This window comes from Pollicipes pollicipes, unplaced genomic scaffold (assembly GCF_011947565.3).
Source record: "Pollicipes pollicipes isolate AB1234 unplaced genomic scaffold, Ppol_2.1 Scaffold_3181;HRSCAF=3727_pilon_pilon_pilon, whole genome shotgun sequence".
Classification (NCBI taxonomy): Eukaryota; Metazoa; Arthropoda; class Thecostraca; order Pollicipedomorpha; family Pollicipedidae; genus Pollicipes; species Pollicipes pollicipes.
Window position 1 is genome coordinate 177,965 of NW_023596245.1, and position 21,998 is coordinate 199,962.

The 21,998-nt window shown below is 51.8% G+C and overlaps 1 protein-coding gene across 1 annotated transcript; it reads left to right on the top strand.

Annotated features, from left to right (window-relative positions):
- Window positions 1-1,862: 1,862 nt before the first annotated feature.
- On the top strand, window positions 1,863-21,133 carry LOC119090894 (glutamate [NMDA] receptor subunit 1; the record flags this gene model as incomplete). The annotated part of the gene is made up of 8 exons (XM_037213624.1): window positions 1,863-2,059; window positions 14,299-14,426; window positions 14,864-15,046; window positions 16,715-16,873; window positions 17,133-17,316; window positions 17,809-17,973; window positions 20,516-20,641; window positions 20,965-21,133. Coding segments are annotated over exons 1-8 (1,220 nt in total), but the record flags the coding sequence as incomplete, so codon positions are not given.
- Between the last annotated feature and the right edge of the window lie 865 nt (window positions 21,134-21,998).

Sequence of the window (21,998 nt, forward strand, 5' to 3'; positions counted from 1 at the left end):
GCTGTCCTGTGGACCTCGCCGGATGTGAGTGAAGTGAAACAAATGCCCAAGATGGTGGCGACTAGACTGGAAGTCGCGTCTAGTTTGCATCAATGTGCGTTTTTTTGCGGAAGGGGGCAGTTGTCGGAGGCATACGTTTGTAGCTTAGTCAGAGGGCGGCACCTCGACTCGGCTTTGCCCTGTGTCGATGTAGCACCGTTGCGACCAGTCATCGATGCATCCAACCTGGCATGGCCTTCAAGGCTTCAGCTTCCCCGAGCGGCTTACTGGGTCAATAACACACAAACGCTTTGCACCGGATCCGAAATTCGTCGTTGAATCCATTCAAAGGCGCAAAATGAGGTCAGAGCCCGCTGAAACGCGAGCATTTTGAAACCAAGTAAATCTCTTGTGTAAATGCCTATCGGTCTTCACATAAATCGTCTTGAGAAACTATGCCACTCATTGCACGACACGTATAACATGCTACGGTAGCTCCTACAACAAAGCGGTCGTTCACAAACATCTACCGCTCTCTGGCCCGGATGCCACGGTAGCTCCTACAACAGAGCGGTCGTTCACAAACACCTGCCGCTCTTTGGCCCGAATGCTACGGAAGTAGCTACAACAGAGCGGTTGTTCTCACCCACCTGCCGCTCTCCCGCCCGGATGCTACGGTAGCTCCTACAACAGAGCGGCCGTTCACAAGCACCTACCGTTCTCTGGCCCGGATGCTACGGTAGCTCCAACAACAGCGGTCGTTCACAAAACCTACCGTTCTCAGGCCCGGACGCCATGGTAGCAGCTACAAAAGAGCGGTCGTTCTCAAACACCTACCGTTCTCTGGCCCGGTCCGCGACTTCAACCGGAACCGCTCGAGTGGACGGCACCGCGCGAAAACCACACACCTAACGATTTAGGATGCAGTCAGGATCTGCCTCCCAGGGGGCACGTGACATATCGCTCTTGAACGTCCTCCTCCTTGGAATAAGCGTCATTCATGAGACAGCCTTGTGTAGACAATAATTATGCAACAAGTGGTCGCATCGCAAAACCATGGTGGTGCACATGCATAAATACATCACACCTTTGTTCGCAAGCCACGTAAGCAACATGAAATACGTCTCCCTGATGTATCTCCCACCGTCGATTGCACATGGGCATGAATAAAAGCAAAACCACACGATTTCACCCAGTGAGGCACTTAGATGGATGGCTCGTATCGGCAGACACCTGCAGAGCCACTGTGCACCAAACTTTGCGCTATGATCAAGTGCCTTCAGCTTCGCTGGAAGCTTGTGCTCTGCCAGCAAATGCATGGAAGTATTTGCTACCTTTGTACATGTGCATGGCACAAATGTATAGCATGGTTCAATACATGTTCCGTTTCGACGTAAGCTCCGTGGTGGACTTGAGACATGCCAGAGCAACAACTCACCAGTAGGCTGTTGGCCGCGTAGAAATATTTCATCTTCCATGTGGTGTGTGAAAGGCACCGTGGGTTCGATTATATATAACATCATCTTCGCTCGACATCAGGGTCACCCGGGTCACTAGACAGCCGCGCAACATCAACTCATCATCCTTAAAAGATCCACCGCGGCTAGCTGATCCATACGACGAAGCTAAAATATGTCTAAAATCAGGATCACTAAGTAGTTTCGAAAACTGCACAGCGGACCCTGTGCGAACTTCGATCCCAAAAGCTGTCCACACACCTCAAACACTCAACACCGATGCCAAAAGCTGTGGCAGGCCGAGTGGCCGGAGACGCCGACTGCCCGGCGCGCGCCGCATTCGTCCGGGCGGCCGCCAACCCCCGGCCCGCGGCAGTTCCGGCACAGTCGGCGGCCGGCGTCGGCGCCCGCGGCTGGATGCTCGCCTACCTCGTGCTGCTCTTCCTGCTGGTGTTCGTCACCACGTTCTTGTGGCGAGCGTCCGTCTACACCGACCCGCGCCGCTTCTAGGGCCGCCATGGCGGCCACGGCCGGGTTCGTGCAGACGGTGCTGGCCAGCGTGTGTCTGGAGACACGGCTGCCCAGCCTGCCTACCGTGCCGCCGCTGACCGCCACACGGCAGGGTGAGTGTGGGCTCAACGAGCTGCCGAGGATGATGATCGGCTCCGCTGCCACAGCCAAACAGGTGAAACTTATTGCGCTTCTCCCCATCCGCACTTCACGTTGGTGAGGTTTTCCGCTCTTCAGGCGGGTTGTCAAGAATCTCCACTTCCATAACTTAACAGCAACAAAGTGTTTGCGTCCTCTCTTCCCTTCCCGCGTTTAGCGTGGTCCGAACGTAACAGCCAACGCCGTCAATATGTGACTGTTGATGTCAGCCCGTGACGTGCCGATCAGCACTGTCACTCCTACCCGGCCGGTACCGCCACACGGCAACGGTCGACAACGCCGGGACGCAGCAAAATGCTATCAAAATATTGATGCTGTAATTGTTATTCCAGTAATGTTGTCGCCATTATGGCTTAATGTGAGTGTTCTAATGTAGGTGATGAAACGCTGCGTAAATGTTTTGGTGTAACGTTAATACCAACAAGCGACAGCTAGTTTGTGAACGCTAACATTCGTGAATGCTAATGCATGTGACCGCCAGAGACACCAGTCCACAACAATTCATAGCATCGTCGCGTAACTTCCGACGTTTTCACTGGCGAGATTGATACCAAAGTAGAAAACGATCGGCGCCAATTAGCTGTAAACACCATCAGTCAAGTCAGCACCATAGGCATAACCACTTAAAACCAGCATCATCACCCCTAATGATTAACACCGCTGGACAGATGATCGCGATAATCGCGATGTCTTGATCATTGCATGCCAGTCGGAAGGTAGGCAACGGTCGACGTCGCCTGTCCGTGGCATTACTGAGTTCGTAACGGAGTCGGCTCCGACGGCTCGTCGCTGTGATGCCATTCGAGCGGTACGGTCAACTTTCTACCCTTTATAGCCAACACCATAAGAACGCAACCGTGGACTTGTGCTGCTCCTAGCTTTCAACACTCTTATTTCCTAACACTTGGCACCATTAGTCGGTTACGGTCAACACTGTTAGTCTTTAGCGGTCAGCACGACCAGCCATGGCTGTCGTCGGTCCTAAACGGTCAACAGAACACCGCTGGTTCGAAGTGGTCAGCATGGTCAGCGTCAACTTCGCACGGCAGGCCAGCTTGACCCTCTGGCCTTCCTGGCCCATCACCAAACCGGTGCGTTCTACGCCCGTAAAATTCGACGTCTTTTCATGCATATTGGTCTGATCTGCCCTGACAAAATGGCCATGCCTTGCACAGCCCAGAGAGGGCTCGGGGTGGTGGGAGGCACGTCAGCACAAGTCGTGGTCGTCTCAGAGAGCTGCACTGTCCAGATTACTTCCTATTACTGAGGGACGTCAAATGACCCGAATTGTTTTGAGTACGGTGAAATGACATCAGTAACGCAGCGGCCATGCCCATGACAGACTTTAAATTACCATTAACAGATGTGTAGGCCATGTCAGGAGGGCGATACCATGATGAATCGGCGCTAGTTGTGTGCTAAAATCAGTGTGTGGTGCTCATTACGAGGGAAGCCGCAGGCCGGGTGAGCCTGCTTGAACTATGTAAGTTTTCAACTTGAGCGGCCGAACCGGCCCGCACCGGCCGGTATGTCTTTTAGGGGTCAATAGCTCGCAACCCCGGCTGCAAGCTGATGCACCTCTCAGCAAAAAAAAAAACAACATCAAAATCTGTAACAGGTGTGTTACGTGAATTATCAGGCATTTGTAAACAAGGAGTCTGCGCTTGGGCCAATTTTTCCAGCAAGCTTGCAATGTCTCTACAATTGTACTTTCCCTACTGCATGAATGCGTGAAAGGATTCAATTTTAACACTGAAACGTGAAATACCAGGGCCTAAGCCGTGTCCAGATCTCGCTGATCCAATATCAAAGCGTCCCATCGACACGAGGCTGATATATTCTGACGGAGGAGAAAACGGAAGATTCCATAGAGGACGCTGTGGGTCTATGTGTGTACAAGTTTACGCGTTTTCGTGCGCAAGCAATAAAATATCCTGTTTTGGTGGTAATTTTCAGAATTGGTGTCACATCTCAGCGACCACAGCACATGCAGATGTAAAGCTAACGTAACGGTGTATGTGAATGCACCGGCCACGACTCGATGATGGACTTGAAAAACTTCCCGGTCCGTGCATTGGCTAGTAAGCGACTGAGAGGTGGCAGGTGTCACCCACCTCTTCTGAAAACGATCTCGGATACAAAACACTGCAGCTCAAGTGCGCAGCCATAGCACACAAGGGAGGGGCACAGGGTTGACAGATAGTAAAAGGGTGTGATCCCCAACCCTGTGCCCCCCAGGGTTGACGAATAGTAGAGGGCCCTGACAGTAAAAGGGCATACCATCAAACAGCAAGGAATCGCCGAATACGGTCCATCTGTTAACGAGGCCATGTTTTTACGTAAGTTGTTCAGTGCACTGGCGAGTAACATTAGTCACACAAATAAGACAGTAGTATAAGCCTTATTCTTCGGAGAACCATGGGATTGGGGATATAGTTAGGATGATATTTTGGCAAGATGCCTTCCTTGAAACAATAGCAGAAGTGAAGTCAAAATTGCCTGCCCATGATCCTATTAGATTTTTCAGGTTTTTTGAAAGAGCAAGCCATAGTTTTTACAGGGCACCAACATTCAGGGGATTGTACAAACGCCGATTGCCAGCCATTACCAAGATACAGCTCCTGCCTATGGATTAGAATGCCCGGACATACGTGTACATATAAACAAATTCAAGCAAATAGGCATCACGCATCACGCTTCATTCGGACATGCAAGCGAGTTCAAGTAAACAGGCATCACACATTGCGCACCAATTATTGCGCGATGTGTGATGCCTGCTTTCTTCAACTCGCTCGCATGTTCGAATAAAGCATGATGCGTGATGCTTATTTGCTTGAATTCTTCTGTATGTACACGTATGTCCGGGCATTCTAATTCTTAGACAGGCACTGTATCTTGGTAATGGCTGGCAATCGCTGCTGAATGTTGGTGTCCTGTGAAGATTGTGGCTTGCTCTTTCAAAAAAACCTGAAAAATCGAGTAGGATCATTGGCAGGCAATTTCAAGTCACTTCTGCTATTGTTTCGGGAAAGGCATGTTGCTAAAATATCAACCCAATTATATTTCCATTCTCCTGTTTTTTCCCAGGAATAAGGCCAATACTACTGTCTTATCTAGGCCATGTTTTTCTTTAATATTTTCGTGCTTACTTTCTCCAACTAAAAAAGAAGCTGAGAAGTACCACAGCTCATTTCTGCCTAAATGCATCAAAGAACTGCACGAAAAGATCGCTCTTAATTTTGCATTGGTTCTATGGACTTGTTCTAGGCCGATGGGACTCAGAGGCTTTGTCAGAATCTTTATCTTAGTTTACAGAGATATGAGGGACCCTGCAAGCATGCATCGAAGTGGGTCAACAATATGTATTAGCATGGCCAAGTCATGTTTGTCTGAAAATTTTCAACATGCAGTCAGAGTTATTTAGTAACATGGATCATGTAACATAAAATTGCGAGAGTTGAACTCTCCAAAAATCATAAAAATGCCCAACTTTAGGCTAGTCTTTGAATTTTTCGATGTTCTCAATTGTTTACTAGTTAACAGATCTGTCCTTTTTCTATAAAACGTTGCCCTGCATAACCCCTTAGGGCCCTAGGTTGCCTATGTTGGTCCTAGCAAAATTAATCTGCAGGAATTCAGATAGCTCGTCCGATTATTTAGAGATCTTTTTATTTGCCGCATCTGATTATGAAAAAGGCCGAGGCATGACCTCTTGTTGTGCACTGTGGGCTCCCAACCTACACAGGGGCGCAAACCACTATTTCGGCGACCCAGACCAATGTAAATCGTACCCCCGGTTTCGCTCCTGCTTGAAAAATGGGCCCCCAGGGTTCAGATTGACAGTGAACCAACTGTTCAATGTCCGTGATCTCTGGCCGACTCAGACACCGGCAATGTTTCAGAGGGTCATCAAACAGTGCAAGAGGACCTCTGACTGATATTCCAGGTCATGATCCTACAAGCCGCGATCCTTTGTGTGACCTACAGCCAGTCCTTCGGACCCTCATACCCTCCAACAGGGCCTTTGATACTCGGTTCCGGTGGGTCGCCCGGGCCCCTCTCCAGGCCTCATCGAACACTGGCCTTGGTCGGCCCAGAGCCTCTGCGGGCACAGGACCCTCTGTTAGATGCTGTAGGCCCCGGACAGATGCAGAGGCCCCGACCAGTGTAAATAACTGGCCCCGGCTTTACAGCTGATTGGGAAGTGGGCGCTCAGGCCCATTCCGATACGGAGCCGACTGCGCAGTACTGGTGGTGCCTGACCGACATATAGACCCATATCGACTCAGGGTGTCCCTGATCGGCGCCCAGAGCCCTCTGACTGTCATTTGAGAGGCGGTCGCGCAGGCAAAAGGGCTGGTCTCTAGGCCCTTGAATGAGACTCCGACCAGCCCTTCGTGTCTTCAGACCTTCCAATTAGCCCTTAATTGTCAGACTCTTATCCTTGGTTTATCCTGGTTGGACCCCCCGGGCTCTTAGGGCCTCCTCGAACACTACCGCTGGTCAATTTGGGGCCGCTCGCAAGCACAGGCGCCGTGGGGCCCCGAGCAACGCAAATCGCTAGCTCCAGCTTTGTCATTGCTTAAGAAATGGGCCCTCAGCCCCATGCCGCCACGGAACCGACTGTGCATTACTGCTGGTGTCTAACCGATATATAGGCCCTTATCGATTCAGGGGCTTTATATAAGCGCGCAGGGCCCTCTGACTAGCATTGGAGTGCCCGGCCCAGCCTGCCGGGGCCCGAGCTCCGGCCGGTGCTTTGGGCCCTTCGAGCATTCAAATTGGGCCCCTAATCGTAGATCCCGAGTGGCTGCTCGGAGCCTAAGGGGAAAGGGGTACGTGCTCCCTGTGCCCCCCCCCCCTGCCTGCGCTACTGCTGCAGCCTAAACCAAGGAAGGTTGGGCCATGGAAAATACACAGGCGTAGTGTGCTGTTCAATTCGACCAGCATTTTCCCAAAACATTCGTGTTTTTCTATAGTGTATTTTTGATCGCCAAATCTGTAAGACAGCGAGCTCATTGGTGTCCTGTATTAACACTCCTGAGACCGACCGGTCTTATAGCCAGAAATTTTTCGGCAAAATATTTTTGAATTAGCTGGCGAATGCTGGATTTGTGAAACTCCATCTGCAAAATTTCCATGAAATGCAACTCCCACGCGTGAACGAACACCGTTGGTACCGGTCGCCGCCGGTGTCTGGGTTCACCAGCTTAGTGTTTGGCATCCCCCAGCTTCCTGCTAGCGTTTGCGTCTGTTACGGCTCGCTCGCCACGCGCCGCCCGGGCTGCCCCGCTGGCGTGATAGCCGGAATCCTGCTGCCGGCCTCGCTCGTCCGGCGCCGCCTGGGGCGCCCCGCTGGCACGAGAGCCGGCACCTGCTGCCGGCCTCGCTCGTCCAGCGCCGCCTGGGGCGCCCCGCTGGCACGAGAGCCGGCACCTGCTGCCGGCCTCGCTCATCCAGCGCCGCCTGGGGCGCCCCGCTGGTACGAGAGCCGGCACCTGCTGCCGGCCTCGCTCGTCCAGCGCCGCCTGGGGCGCCCCGCTGGCACGAGAGCCGGCACCTGCTGTCGGCCTCGCTCGTCCGGCGCCGCCTGGGGCGCCCCTCTGGCGTGGTAGCCGGTACCCTGCTGCCGGCCTCGCTCGTCCAGCGCCGCCTGGGGCCCCCCGCTGGCATGCTGGCCGGTACCCTGCTGCCAGCTGCGTGCCGGTGGCGAATGCACAAGTTGTGTGGAGAGGGATAAATAATGTGACAACCGTGAACCTAGGGAAAGGTCTTCGGGGATGATAGTTAGGATTTAATGTGTGCAATATCAAGAGCCTTTTTCGTTGGCAACGAAGTGCCCATGGCACTCCGACAAGGTTCCAGTGCTGCAGAGGTAGACGCAGCCAGTCACGGTGGCGTGGCGAAGTAAAGCATACGGAGCAAGAACGGCCATTGTTGCAATTGGTAACAACCGGCAGATTGTCTTTCATATGTCTTTCAATGTTTAACCGTAAGGATCATGGCCCACCTACCTCGTGAAACTTGCGCCTTACATCCACCAGTCATCTGGAAAATCACCAGAAGCGATCACAAGTAATAGATCATGGGGCATGAGGCAAGTGGCACAAGTTTTGTTACAGCGGGCTGTTCATTATCAATTATTTTAACAACCCTTACTGTCATAGGTCTGCATCCACCGGTGTTTCAAATATAGCTGTTGGCTTGTCATAAATGCAGGTTACCTGAATGCGTTTTTATATGACTTTCATAGCTGCTACTGTGGAAAGGCTTTTCCATTTTAACGTCAAAGAAAAATACATATAAATTAACAGACACCCACAAACCCAAACTCGTGAAAAACATGATCGGTATGTCATGTATAAGCATAACTTGCGAGACGTGATAACTGTATAATATTATGCCTCCATATCATGCTATCATTGTATCCCTCGACACGCACGTGTCGCTAGGATCGGTCATTGACCGGCACCTAACAACTCGGACATTATTCTACATCGGTCAGGTCAGGGACGCACGACGTAACACTACTGGGGGCTTGACGAACGGGTGCGAGCATTTTGCAGTCACACTTCTTGTCCGTGCCAATGTTTCATGCGCGTGCTCCGCCTGGCGCCCGGCGCCCGCGCCGCCCGCGCTGCCCGCGCTGCCTCACGCTGAGCGTCGCGGCCGATGCCGGATGACCCCGGGACGACCGTGGTACGGTACTGGACCGGCCGGCAACACAGTCTCATGACTCGACTGTGCCGTGCGACCGCGACCGCACTGACGACAAGCAAATTCCAGAAGTAGGGAGGCATGGGTGCGATCGCGCAACGTAACGGCAACCGGTTCACGCCATGTACACGACATGGCACATTTGCAGCAGCACACAACTGCAGCAGGTGAAAGATGATTGGTTTATGTACGTTGTTAAGAGCGTTAGCCAGGAACATCATTCACATGGATAAGACAGTAGTATTAGCCTTATTCCTCGGAGAAAAAGGAGGAGAATGGAGATATAGTTGGGTTGATATTTCGGTACCACGCCTTTATCGAAATAATAGCTGAGGTGATTGCAGATACAGATGGTGATATGCATCAGCAATGGACTGAAATCTAACTGTAACTGATTTGTCGCGAACGGCTTCCACCTGTCTGTGAGCTACTTGATTAGCCCCGCCCCCGAACAGCCTTGTATTCAGAGCGTAAAACAGTTTTGTACGCATGCTATGAAAGGGCTCCATTCTGTTGATTGTACATGGTATTTCCCAATAGTGATGCACTTTGGGCGTCTCAAAGCGTCCAAATAAGACTGTTTTCACGCTTAAACGGATTAGGCCTTCTCTACCGCGGCACTTAATACAATTGGGGCCGTCGATAACGCTTCTGGATGAAAGGTACCGTTTGGATGGGAATAAAGTACTGGTGATACGGTATTGTAGCGATTGTACATTGTTAGTCGCCACAAAGTATATGCTACAAGTGCAACTTGTTAACCGCTTTACCTGCGAGCTAATTTGTGACTGAAGCTTGCAAAGTGGGGGGTTCTGTTTGACCAGCTGTGTATTTCTCCTGCGCCAGCCCATGTCTGAAACTGTAGCCCTCTGGATTCCAGCGTATTTAAGCAGTGGGCTTCCGAACGCTACTTCCGAGAACATACGAGCTGGACTTCGCTGCGCATAGGGACCCTCTGTATTCCCAGATGCCATAGTTTGATTCCTGCTTTCGCCCTAGTCGCATCAAAAGACTTCTGTCCCACTTGTTATGCAGGCCTGAGCCGTGTCCAGTTGATATCACGACGTCCATTCCAGCGCGCGCTGCGCAGGCATTTTGAACAAACACGAAGCACCGCCAGCGAACTGAAACACTCGTAGCTCCGCGCCGGTTGTGATGACTCGTCGCTGCTAGCGCACCACGTTTGTGTGGTTGACGCACCACTCGTCGCGGCTGGCGCACCACGTTTGTGTGGTTGACGCACCACTCGTCGCGGCTGGCGCGCCACATTTGTGTGGTTGACGCACCACTCGTCGCGGCTGGCGCGCCACGTTTGTGCGGTTGACGCACCACTCGTCGCGGCTGGCGCGCCACGTTTGTGCGGTTGACGCACCACTCGTCGCTGCTAGCGCACCACGTTTGTGTGGTTGACGCACCACTCGTCGCGGCTGGCGCGCCACGTTTGTGCGGTTGACACACCACTCGCCGCGGCTGGCGTACCACGTTTGTGCGGTTGACGCACCACTCGCCGCGGCTGGCGTACCATGTTTGTGTGGTTGACGCACCACTCGTCGCGGCTGGCGCGCCACGTTTGTGTGGTTGACGCACCACTCGTCGCGGCTGGCGCGCCACGTTTGTGTGGTTGACGCACCACTCGCCGTGCGATCTGCGCACCACGTTTGTGTGGTTGACGCACCACTCGCCGTGCGGTCAGCGCGCCACGTTTGTGCGGTTGACGCACCACTCACCGTGCGGTCGGCGCACCACGTTTGTGTGGTTGACGCACCACTCGTCGCGGCTGACGCGCCACGTTTGTGCGGTTGACGCACCACTCGCCGTGTGGTCGGCGCACCACGTTTGTGTGATTGACGCACCACTCGCCGTGCGATCTGCGCACCACGTTTGTGTGGTTGACGCACCACTCGTCGCGGCTGGCGCACCACGTTTGTGCGGTTGACGCACCACTCGCCGCGGCTGGCGGGCCACGTTTGTGCGGTTGACGCACCATCCGTCGCGGCTGGCGCGCCTCGAGTTTGAATGGCCAGCGTTTCTGTGACCGGAACGTATGGCGGCCGGGACAGAGGGCAGCCCTGGTGTGGACCTCTGAAGGGCCCAAACCTTCGGAGGAGATTGTGACCGATATGAATAATAGCCAGTTTCGTATTCATGTGCAACAGCTGTATTCACTGGATAAAAGTGGCATCGAAATCGAGCAAATGCATTGCCGAGCGAAGGAAACCGTGTGCAACCGTGTTATATGTCACTCAGATGACATTCAGGGTACAAGTATAGGCTCACCCTTAGTTATCACATTTGCCCTTATTTACTTCTGACGGTTTTCTGAGCGCGCCGCCCGCACCGCAAGCTTTGCTTAGAAAGACTCTCAAAATCGGTGTCACAGGGTCTGATATGTTGCCGGGCCGAATGAGCCTACCCATATGGATTTTAATCGAAGTCTAATGCATGAAAGGGATTAATTCATAACTGTCAACACCATCGGATCACAAAGGTCAACATCATCAGTGCTTAGACCTCAGCGCACCAGTTCACAATGGTCAGCACCATAGCTCCTTAGCGGTTGGCGCCGTTGATCCATAACAGTCAACACCGCCAGGCCATAATGACCAACATCTTTAGTCCATAGCACTCAAACTATCGGTCCACAATGGTTAGCACCGCTAGTGCGTAACGGTGCGCAACATGAGTCCGAAATGGCCTACACCTTTAGTTCATACGATCTACATCATCATTCTGCTTATCGGTCCACATCGTCAATCCATGGCGGTCAACGACGTCAATTTGCGTAACGGTCCATAACAGTCAACATCACCAGTCTATGGAAGCTAAAACCCTCAATCCGCATCGGTCAACACATCAGGTCTGAGCGGCCAACACAGTCAGTGCGAAACGGTCAAAATCATCCGTCCATAACAGTCGATACCATTAGTTTATATAGGTGGACGCCCTTACCCCGCAGCGGCGCACATATCGGTCTGTAGCGGACAACACCGTTAATTCATAACGGTCGAGATAATTGATCGATCACTGCAAACACCTTTGATTCACTGTGGTCAATAGTGCAATTATATGGCTGCCGGCAAAACCATCAGTCCGTAGTAGAACCCAACAGCTCACACCATCAGTAAGCAGCGGTCAACATCCTTGGTGCACAGCGATCATTTCAACAATCTGTAGCGGTCAATGCAATAGTCTGCATCGGTCAGTCCAATAGTCTGTAATCGTTAATGTATTCAGTCCATAACGGTCAACACCATTACTTTGCAATGATCAACACCTTCAGGCATAACTGTCTAAACGATAAATCCACAACGATCAACACCGGCAGTCGGCAACGACCAGCACGATCAAATGCAACGGTAGGCACTACACATACGTGGCGATCAATCCCTTAAGTCCCTAGCTGACGACGCTAACTGTTCGGAGCGGTCAGCGCCGCCAGCGGGCAACAGTCAACACCGTGTGTTCGTAACGGGCCAAACTGCCTGTCCAGTACGGACAAACTACCGCCAGTCCAGGCCGACAAAAGCCCCCCACTAAATATTCATCGATGTTATGTCCTTTTATTCCTAATTTCTCCGCCGGTGTATCCGATGTTGATGCGTTCCTGGTCAGGGAGACGCCTAACGTCCTGGACGCCCAGGCTTAGCAGACGATTAATTACAAATCACTGAACAACCTTGACTGTTTTTGACAGTGAATGACATTGGCCTGTGCGAGTTACACTAACACCTGACAGCAAACTCCAGACGCATTCGCCTTTGTGTTCTACTGTATCTGCTACGCCCCCTCGTCCTCGTAGCTGGCTGGAGCCGGCGGCATTCGGAAGCACTCCACGAAATCGTTTGCTTCTTTATTACCCACTTAGCTCATGAACAAGGTCAGGCTACCTGAAAAGTCGCTCGGCAAATGGGAACAGATGGGAGGCCCCGTTTAACAACGCAGACACGCTATCAGTCTGACGAAGTGCACTCCCGTGTCGAATGGCTTCCAAGGCAAAGAGAAAAAGAGCAGACCGGGCTGACAGTTAGGTGAAGGACGTGAACTGATGAAGTGACGGTTATTTTGTTGGCATGCCGTAGCTGGGGACGAGAGCTCTAGGCTCTCTCCTCGGGGCAGCGCTGGTCAGTTTGTTTCTGGTTTCTTGTCAGATCTATAGCCCTGGACTTGAGACGCAGCACAGACTTTTCGCCCGTACGATCAAGAGCTGTTCGTGTTAGGTATTGCCTATTCTTTGGCGTCCTCCAGTGAAAGGTATTATCGTCTTTGGATAGGGACGCGGGATTGAGTAAGATCCTCTGATCAGGCTTCAATGTTTGTTTTAAATTTTAACTTATAGCCTTGTGTCAACACTTTCGTTCATAATCGTATGAACGAAGGACCAGGTGTGCAATGTCTTACCACCTTCCTTGGAAAACTTAGCACTAGCCTTGGGGTGATGCATGGAAGGAATTGTCGGCGAAGGGAGGCGTTACCCACCCTTTGTATGCTACCGTCCTTCGTTGCTATGGCTCTGACTGCCTTCTTCAACTTCCTTCTTACATCTAAAGACAATGCAACTGGTACAACCATTATCAGTTGTTGAAGAGAAACAGAAGATCTTCCAAACTCACCTTGCTCACTTCACATCCGACGGCGACGCAAGGTATGCGGCAGGTGCCGTTACTGATACTTTCTTCTGCTAAAGATGTGAAAGCTACACCACTGACAGCACGACCAGAAACTAGTAGCCAAAATGCACTTAGGCTTCCGCCCTCTGATTTAACTGCTTAAACACAATACTAACTGCCCATAGATTGAGAAGATTAACTAGATTAACGGAGGCCCAAGTTGTTGGCGAATCTTATCGTCATTTCATGATTGCCAACACCACCAGTCCATAACGGTCAACACTATCAGTAGATAACGGTCAACACCATCAGCCGGTAATGGTCATCAGCACGAGTTCGTAACAGCCGGGAAGACGTCAGGTGGGAGATGGCCAGTCCGCAGCGGTCAACACCGTCAGCACGTGACACAGTTCTCCGCCATGCCACTGCGATCGGCGCTGCCAGTTCTTACCGGCCAGCTTGGCGAGTACATAGAGCGGTATTTACCATTGTCAGCATCCTTAGACGTGTGCAAGTTAGACTGAGTAATATCCAGGCCATTTTATAACTAATTTCTTCACTCGTGTATCCGGTACTAACGTGTCCTTGGAAACTTGTTTAGTTTTGTTATTGATGCCCTTGCTGTGTTCGTTTATATCAGGACAATATAACCGAGAATGTGTTTGCGTGTTCGCTCTCTGTTTTTTGTACCTAGTTTTTTGAAGCTGCGATTGTCATTAGACATGGATCGCCGATGTTTTTACTTCGAAAGTTATGCTGAGCAGCGCAGCCCGCGGTCAGGCTCAGGTGGAGGTGGACGACCTTCCCCGCCCGCCAGATAGTAGCCGACATCCTGCCACGTACTGAAGTTCTGGCCACGGCTGTTACAGGCTACAGCGAGGCCTGTGCGGCAACAAACGACTATCTCCGCCTGACGGACGGCCAGCTGATACAGTGGATGCGACCCAGCGTCACCAGGGACATGCAGAACCGCACCATTCGGCTCGGCGTGAAGGAGGTGCGGCCGCTCTCCTGCCCGGCCACCGCGCCACCAGGTGGCCGCGCGGGACCACATCAGACGATGTACATCCGTCAGGCATATATATATATATATATATATATATATATATATATATATATATGTGTGTGTGTGTGTGTGTGTGTGTGTGTGTGTGTGCATGGTATGTTCGATCTGGCGCTGATGCCGATTTGACATGCGCCACCGAGTAGCTCACTTATCATCGCCAGTTAACTGCATTAGGCTGGTGCCATTGGCACAATGCCACAATGCTCAGCGTCATCCGTCCATTAGTTTTAAGGCAATCCCTAGATAACTCCAGGGAAGCCCCTGAGGTCCCGTTTGTCCAGCGGGAAATGGCCTAGCCAGGTCAAACGTGGTTTGTCATGCCTGGGCCTTCAGCTGATCTTGGCTGGGCATCCGTGTTTCCGTCCCAGATGCCGACTGCCGCCTATCTCAACTCGACACAGCAGCCAGACCGGTGGTCGTTCCGCGTCATCAACATCCTGGCGTCCGTCTACAACTTCACGCCGGAGTACGTACCGTCGGCGAATCCGAGCGGCGGCGTCCCTGACGCGGCCGGCGGCTGGGGAGGCCTCACCGGACAGCTACTCAGGGAGGTGAGCGGTCCCAGACAGCTTCCCACAAGACAGATACTCGGGGAGGTGAGCGGTCCCTGACAGCTCCTGCAGGATACCTGGTCAGGGAGGCGATTGGGCCGCCTAGAAGCACAGCCCACCAGATAGCTGTCCAGGGAGGTGAGCGACCTTCCCAGACCGAAAATTTTCCGCCGGATAGTTGCTCAGGCAGGTCAGCGGCCTTCCAAGAATGACAGCTCCTTTCTGGAGAGCCGCTTGTCCGTTTGTTTCGTCAGAAGAGGCGTTATCAACCACCCCACTTACCCTCTGTGGTGGAGGACTCACGCGGCTGACGAGGGTGCTGCGAGCTCAAGGATTCCGGTGGACACCACTAGCTCTGCCACCTGTCCACGAAAATGTCGGGACAAGCTCATTACTTGCACCGGCTGGCGGACTGTCGCAGAAAAGAAAACTCGTGGGGTGTGATGTGACCCAACGTGCCTGCACCCCTCATCTTCTCAACCGTCTGGCATTTAACGCAATCGGGGGACATGGGCATGGACAGGACAGTGATGAATACCCATTTTGAGGTAGGGCAACACAAAATTTTTTAATGTTAAAACGTTTTTATTCAACCATGATTGTCGATTTAATAATAGAAACTTATGTGAGCCCTAGGTAAAATTTCTGGGGTTGAATCCGAGTCCCAGTGACCCAAGTGTGTCAGTTTTTATAAGCTATCGGGGGCGGGGGGGGGGGGCGAACCGAAGGCCCGACAACCCACCCCACCTCCACCCCACCCCATCCCATTTTTTCACCGGATTTAGCCCTCTTTATTTTGATTAAACACAATATATGCTTTTAATCTTCATATACTTTATAAAAGCATTTAATATAAGCAGTAAAGAAGTCATGCAGGGTTGGATCCAGGAAGCAGGCACTGGACGCACGCGTCTCTTCTGATCGGCACGTGAAGGCGCACCTTTAGAGGTCACCTTGGGGCGCCGATGGCGCTCTTTTATGGCGGTCATGGAGGGCGGCACGCATTTCGGTCGTAGGGGACGGGGACGAGGTTAGCCATGAAGGACTTCGGTCATCTCCATATTCCAGAGCTTTTCGCTTTAACATCACAAACCATTGCGTGTCTTATAGCACTAGGTATGGGAACTTTATTACATCGTTTATCCGCTCAGCTGTTACGATTTGTATCTTGCGGTGAAATCAACCACGACTTTTTGCTATGAGAGTGGTACGAGACGCCACTACGCAGAAAGATCAAAGAAGACAGGCATTGTGTTATAATCATCTTTTACCCACGATATTGTAGCATTCCAGCCAAAAAAATTGGCGGACCAAGCCAACATTCGAGGCCCAACTTAACCTGGGGGGGGGGGGAGGGGCAGAGCCCTCACAAAAGAAGGCATATCGACACCCGGACAGTGTCATGAGTTTTGAGTATTTTCCAAAGTGTACATTTCCTTAACCTGGTGATTCCGAGCCCGATTCAGTCCTAAAATGAATCGATTTACACCAGTCTAGTCCAAAAAGTCATTAGTTTGAGTCCGAGTACTAACATGGCGAACAGTATCAGTCAGCACCAAACATGGCTAAGATGTGTTTCATGTACTGATGGACAGCGAGCACAGTGCAAGTCTCCCAGACGTCGGAGAAGAGCAGCTTTCTAATACTCATGCGACTTTAACGTTTCAGGAAGTGGACATGACTGGAAACTTTCTGGTGTCATCAACTGAACGTCTCGACTTAGTGTCCTTTGGCGAAACGATCGGCTACTCCCAGATTGGACTATTAATAGAAAGACCAAAGGCAGAAACAAGGGACGACTCGCTTCTCGCTCCATTCAGCAACAAGGTATAAGTTCACCTGACATACGCTCAGCTGCTTTACATTGATCCGTAGTATCCGACAACAGCATGACAGGCTCGTAAAATGATGATGCGCAATAGCCCAAGACGGCGTGGTTTAATGGAAAGAGCCGCATCACAAGCTCCACCCGGTTTGCATGGGTTTGGCGCTCCCGACATTTAATGTCCAGATTTGCTCGCCCTGTCGCTTCGCGTCGAAAGTCGAGACATCTGACAGGCCCACCTGCGCTTGCACCTCCCGTCAGGTCTGGATCATGATCCTGATCTCGATGCTCGTCATGGGCCCGTTGATCTGGGGCATCATCCGCTTCCGTGTGTGGTTGGCGACGAGCGACAAACACCTGAACCGCATCATTCCGCTGGGCTCATGCGTCTGGTTTGTATACGGCGCGCTGATGAAGCAGGGCTCCGTCCTCTCACCCGTCACAGGTGCGTGGGGGAGAGAGGCGGGGAGAGAGAGAGAGAGGGGGAGAGAGGGGAGAGGGGAGAGGGAGAGAGGGGAGAGAGAGGGAGGGAGGCAGAGAGAGGGATATATATATATATATATATATATATATATATGCATATATATATGTGTGTGTGTGTGTGTGTATTGTGTGTGTGTGTGTGTGTGTGTGTGTGTGTGGTGTGTGTGTGTGTGTGTGTGTGTGTGTGTGTGTGTGTGTGTGTGTGTGTGTGTGTGTGTGTGTGTGTGTGTGCGTGTGTGCCGTAGACATGGCTCGTTATCAAGATTGGTGATATGTTTCGTACCGCAATTTAACTAACGATCTGCGTTGGTGGCGACGGCTCTTCTGCTTCAAGATAAACATTATGGCCACGACCCTTCTCAGCCTACAGCATAACACGCAGCGAATCAAAGCTGCAGCAGGCTCGTCTGCGCCACCTCCCACTGGAACGCGCCCATTGGCTGCACCGCTCCAGACTCGTCTCGAATGCTGTTCGCCACCTGGTGGATCTTCATCACGGTGGTAACGGCGTTCTACACGGCCAACCTGACGGCCTACATGACCTTCTCCGATCTGAAGATCCCCGTCGACAGCATTGACGACATCGATAGCAATCAGAAGTCTTGGATTGCGCCGCGAGGTGAGAAGATGGTACTCCGCCGGCGTGTGTGCCCTCGCGCACCAATGTCATGCAATCCTGTTAACGCAAACGCGAGCAGAATGGGACGCTGCGGTGCTGACAAACATCACAAATGCATGCACCAGGTGATTGCAGGAAGTTTTACATAACCAGCGGTTGAAAATAAGTATATCTTAATTGTATTATTCTTAAAATCATGAAAAGCTGTACTTTTACATGGGTGTCCAATGGGACATTATTCATTCTCATTCCTGTACTGTGTACAACACTTTTGCTGGTGTAATGCCCTACCCCTTTTCGCGTTTGCATCTTTTGTTTTTGTTCTCTTATTTTTTCATACACGTGCACTTTGCTTAGTAAATCACGCAACCGCTTGATAACGAGGAGCTCATCCATGCATGCCTGGATGTGCTCGTGAAAAAAGTTCGGGCATACCACATCGACTGGCGTCAATGCTGGCCAAATCACTTGGGTCGCACGTATTTGAAGGTCAGTGTTGTGTTGTCTTTGTTGTTTTGTGGGCAGCATACCAATATTCCCCTTTCTTTTGTCCGCAGTTTGATGTGTACCCATTGGCGAGACCATACAAGTGCTGCATGGAATACCGTGTAATTAGGCGCGCCAGGATGCTTTGCATAGCGGCCGCATGTACAGTACGTGCCTAATAAAAAGCCACCGAACCACATCAAAATGTTATGACTCAAATGCTCGGTTCGGGCACTGGGTGTCACCTGACACGTCTCGGTCAGGGCGCTGGGTGTCACCTGACACGTATCCGTCTAGCTGCTTGGATCACATGACACGTCTCAGTCTAGGAGCCGGGTGTTACCTGACACGTCTCAGTCAGGGCGCTAGGTGTCACCTGACACGTATTCGTCCAGCCGCTTGGTATCGTCTGACACGTCTCAGCCTAAGAGCCGGGTGTCACCTGACACGCCTTGGTCAGGACGCCGGGTGTCACCTGACACGGTTTGATCCGAGGCTCGTGTGCCACCTGATACGACCGCTGTGCATCTCGATTTAACCCGGCCGTGACCCTGTGACCCGGTGTTCGACCCCGAGGCGGATCAGACGCGACACACGAGGCCTGATGCACTCCATCTGCGATGGGTCCAGGGTGTCGCGGACCGGTCTGAGATGTCATTGGGAAGAGGTCTGTACTGACACAGAAAGCCGTTTATCCTTACGTATTACATAACGCATATTGAACCAGTGGAAGGTCCTCTATGTACATGGACTGTGTCTGTACATGGACATGGAATGTTCATTTTCAAGAGTGATGCGCCGTACCTGCATCACGTGCAGGCCGGCTCCTGCACTGGACGAGGTAATGAGGCATTGGGGGCGTTAGTCATGACCGAGTCAGCTCTACACCTGTCGGCCCCTTTTTAACGCCTGTCCTGTCGCAATGTTGGCTTTTTCCCGGTTGCCATACTGTTTTACCAAACAGTCTGAATCGGTAACAGGTCATGAGGTTGGCTCATCGCCCGTGAAGCGTGGCATTTTACCAATGTACTGACAACATCCGCTTCTGTGGTGGATGACGTATATTTTCAATATCTGAGGACAAAAAATCTTCATACACGAAATGAATCCGTGCCTTGAGCGTCCAAGCCTATTTTTGTATCCTTCCGTGCAGACGAGTTCGAGCACGCCATATGAGAAAGGGACGCCTGTCGCCGCGTCGAGGGCCAAGCGGTCGTCGGGGGGGTGACGTGTCCATCCCCGCAGCGGTCATGCTGGTGGTAAACTGGGTCTGGAGCGCTCGCTCGAACCGGTCGCGCGGTGACGTCTGCAGCCCTGATTAACGCTGCTGTTGGGATAATAGAATGTCACGGTGAGGTGGGCATTGTCTTAAGGCTGACTTTGGAGGTTGCCTAAGGCGGACTTCAAGACATCGTGTATCCGGACTATGTGTTACATAAGTTTGGACCGGCATTGGACAATCTTTCTTGCCGAAGGGTCGTACGAAAAATGCACGTGAAAGCGATGCTCAGGCACGCGACACATATACGCCATTAACTGGACAGTGACGGGTTTATGCGCCTAGCGCCTGCATCGCTACAACAGCACGCGCAGGCCACGCGCTTGCCGAGCATGCCGGCCAAGGCGATTCATGTTTGGCAGGCAGAGGCGTTTTCTTCGAAACAAATCTTTGGAGAGCATACGGGCTGTCAATATGACGTGATGACGTATTGATGTAAGACCTTTACCTTGCGTAGCTAGGAGGGAATCCTTACTTGCGGGTGCTTATGACTGCAAATATTATTTGGATGCGGATTGAATCGTTCATTTGATCTGAGTAGCCCTGACTAAACTGGGCAATATCTCGCATTACCTGCGGGCTGCGGATGATCTAACGTCCAACGGGCAAGCATATTCGAAATACGGAGACAAGACGCCACCTGGCGGTCTGGAATGCCCACTCTGACGCGACAGCCCGCCATCTGATGTCTACTTCTGTCTGCGTATGTACAGCAGCATCCAGCTGCACTAGGATAGTCATTAATTCTGACGCGCTTGTTTGTGTTATACATTACAGGGGACAGCATCCAGATGTACGTCAACAGCTCCGACGTCCTCATGGGGATGAGAAGGGCCGGGAAGGGCTCCTTCATCAGTCCCGACGAACCGGCGTCCAAGACTATTGACAAAGTCCGCAGTTCAGGTGGGTGTTAGCATGAGGTTGTGGACACGATGAGATGATAGTGATGCACTAGTTGCAATGGAAAACGTTTCATTCTGCACCTTTCGTTTGGCGTTCATAATACAAGTATTTTGCCTTCATGCTCCCCATTGAAATTTAAAGGAATCAAATTTACGAATGCAATAGAAAGTGCCAGAACATTTTTATCAATTAAGCGTCTCTATTTTCATGCCAACAGTAACGTCTCGCCTGCCGATGGCAAATGTCCAGGTCGAATGCGTCATCTAATGGCGTTTGGGAGCAATGTATACCTACATGCAAGACATCGCCTTCTATAATCACAGCGTACGTCTACATCGACGAGGTGTCCAAGCTGAACGCCATGATGATGGCCGACTACTACTCCAGCAACCGCACCTGCCACGTGTATGTGGTGCCCCTCAAGGATGAGTACATCAAGTACTCGCTAGCCGCGCCCAAGGGCTCGTCATTCAACCAAGCCTTCGACCCTTTGTGAGTGAGAGCAATGACAAGTCTACAAGCCGAACACATGCAGCATAAACACTCGCCAGCCAATAGCAGTCGCATTGCTTCAGTGCCACCTTTTGTTCCGGCCATTCCTGCCGTCACGCAATACGCCCACCAGAACAAAAATCGGCGCCACTCTCAGAACCACATCACCTATGCATCTGGAGCGCTGCTCGATGCAAGAGCACGACACGCATTGACAGGCGTCGACTGGCAAAGCGCAATGTTGTCCCACAAATCAGTGCGAATCGTCGAGCCTCACAGCTTGGCTGCGGACTTTCGCGACCACGCCGTGCCTGTGGCGGCGGCTGGCGTGCCGCCGGTCTCGTACGCCCGATATAGGGTAGAGAACCTGTCGCGGAGCCGGGCGTGGTGCGCCACTGAGGCATGGAGCGACCGGCACAGCAGACCACGGTAGCCTTGGTGCACGGCTGTCACCAGCTGGCGCCGAAGAAGCGCGGGGCGCGTTCGGAGAACGGCCAGCGACGCTGCAGTTTAGTGGAGGTTGAACTTTCTCTTTGGGCGAGAGCTCACGTTATGGCGCCGGTACCTTACGCTCGCCAGCCAATAACAATCGCATGGCCTTCATTTATGTGTATGCGTCCACAAAGGCATGTTGCCGCAATATCAACCCAACTATACCTCCATTATCCTGTTTTTTCTCTGAGGAATAACGCTAATACTACTTTCTCATTTATGTGATAATGTTACCCGCTAGTGCACTGAACAAGTTACGGAACATTCCTATGAATAATTTATGAGCCTTCCATACTTGATGTATGTACTTTCTCCACCGGGCAATAAGGTGCAAATACCCTTATGCATTGTAATCTCCAGCCACCTGTATGGT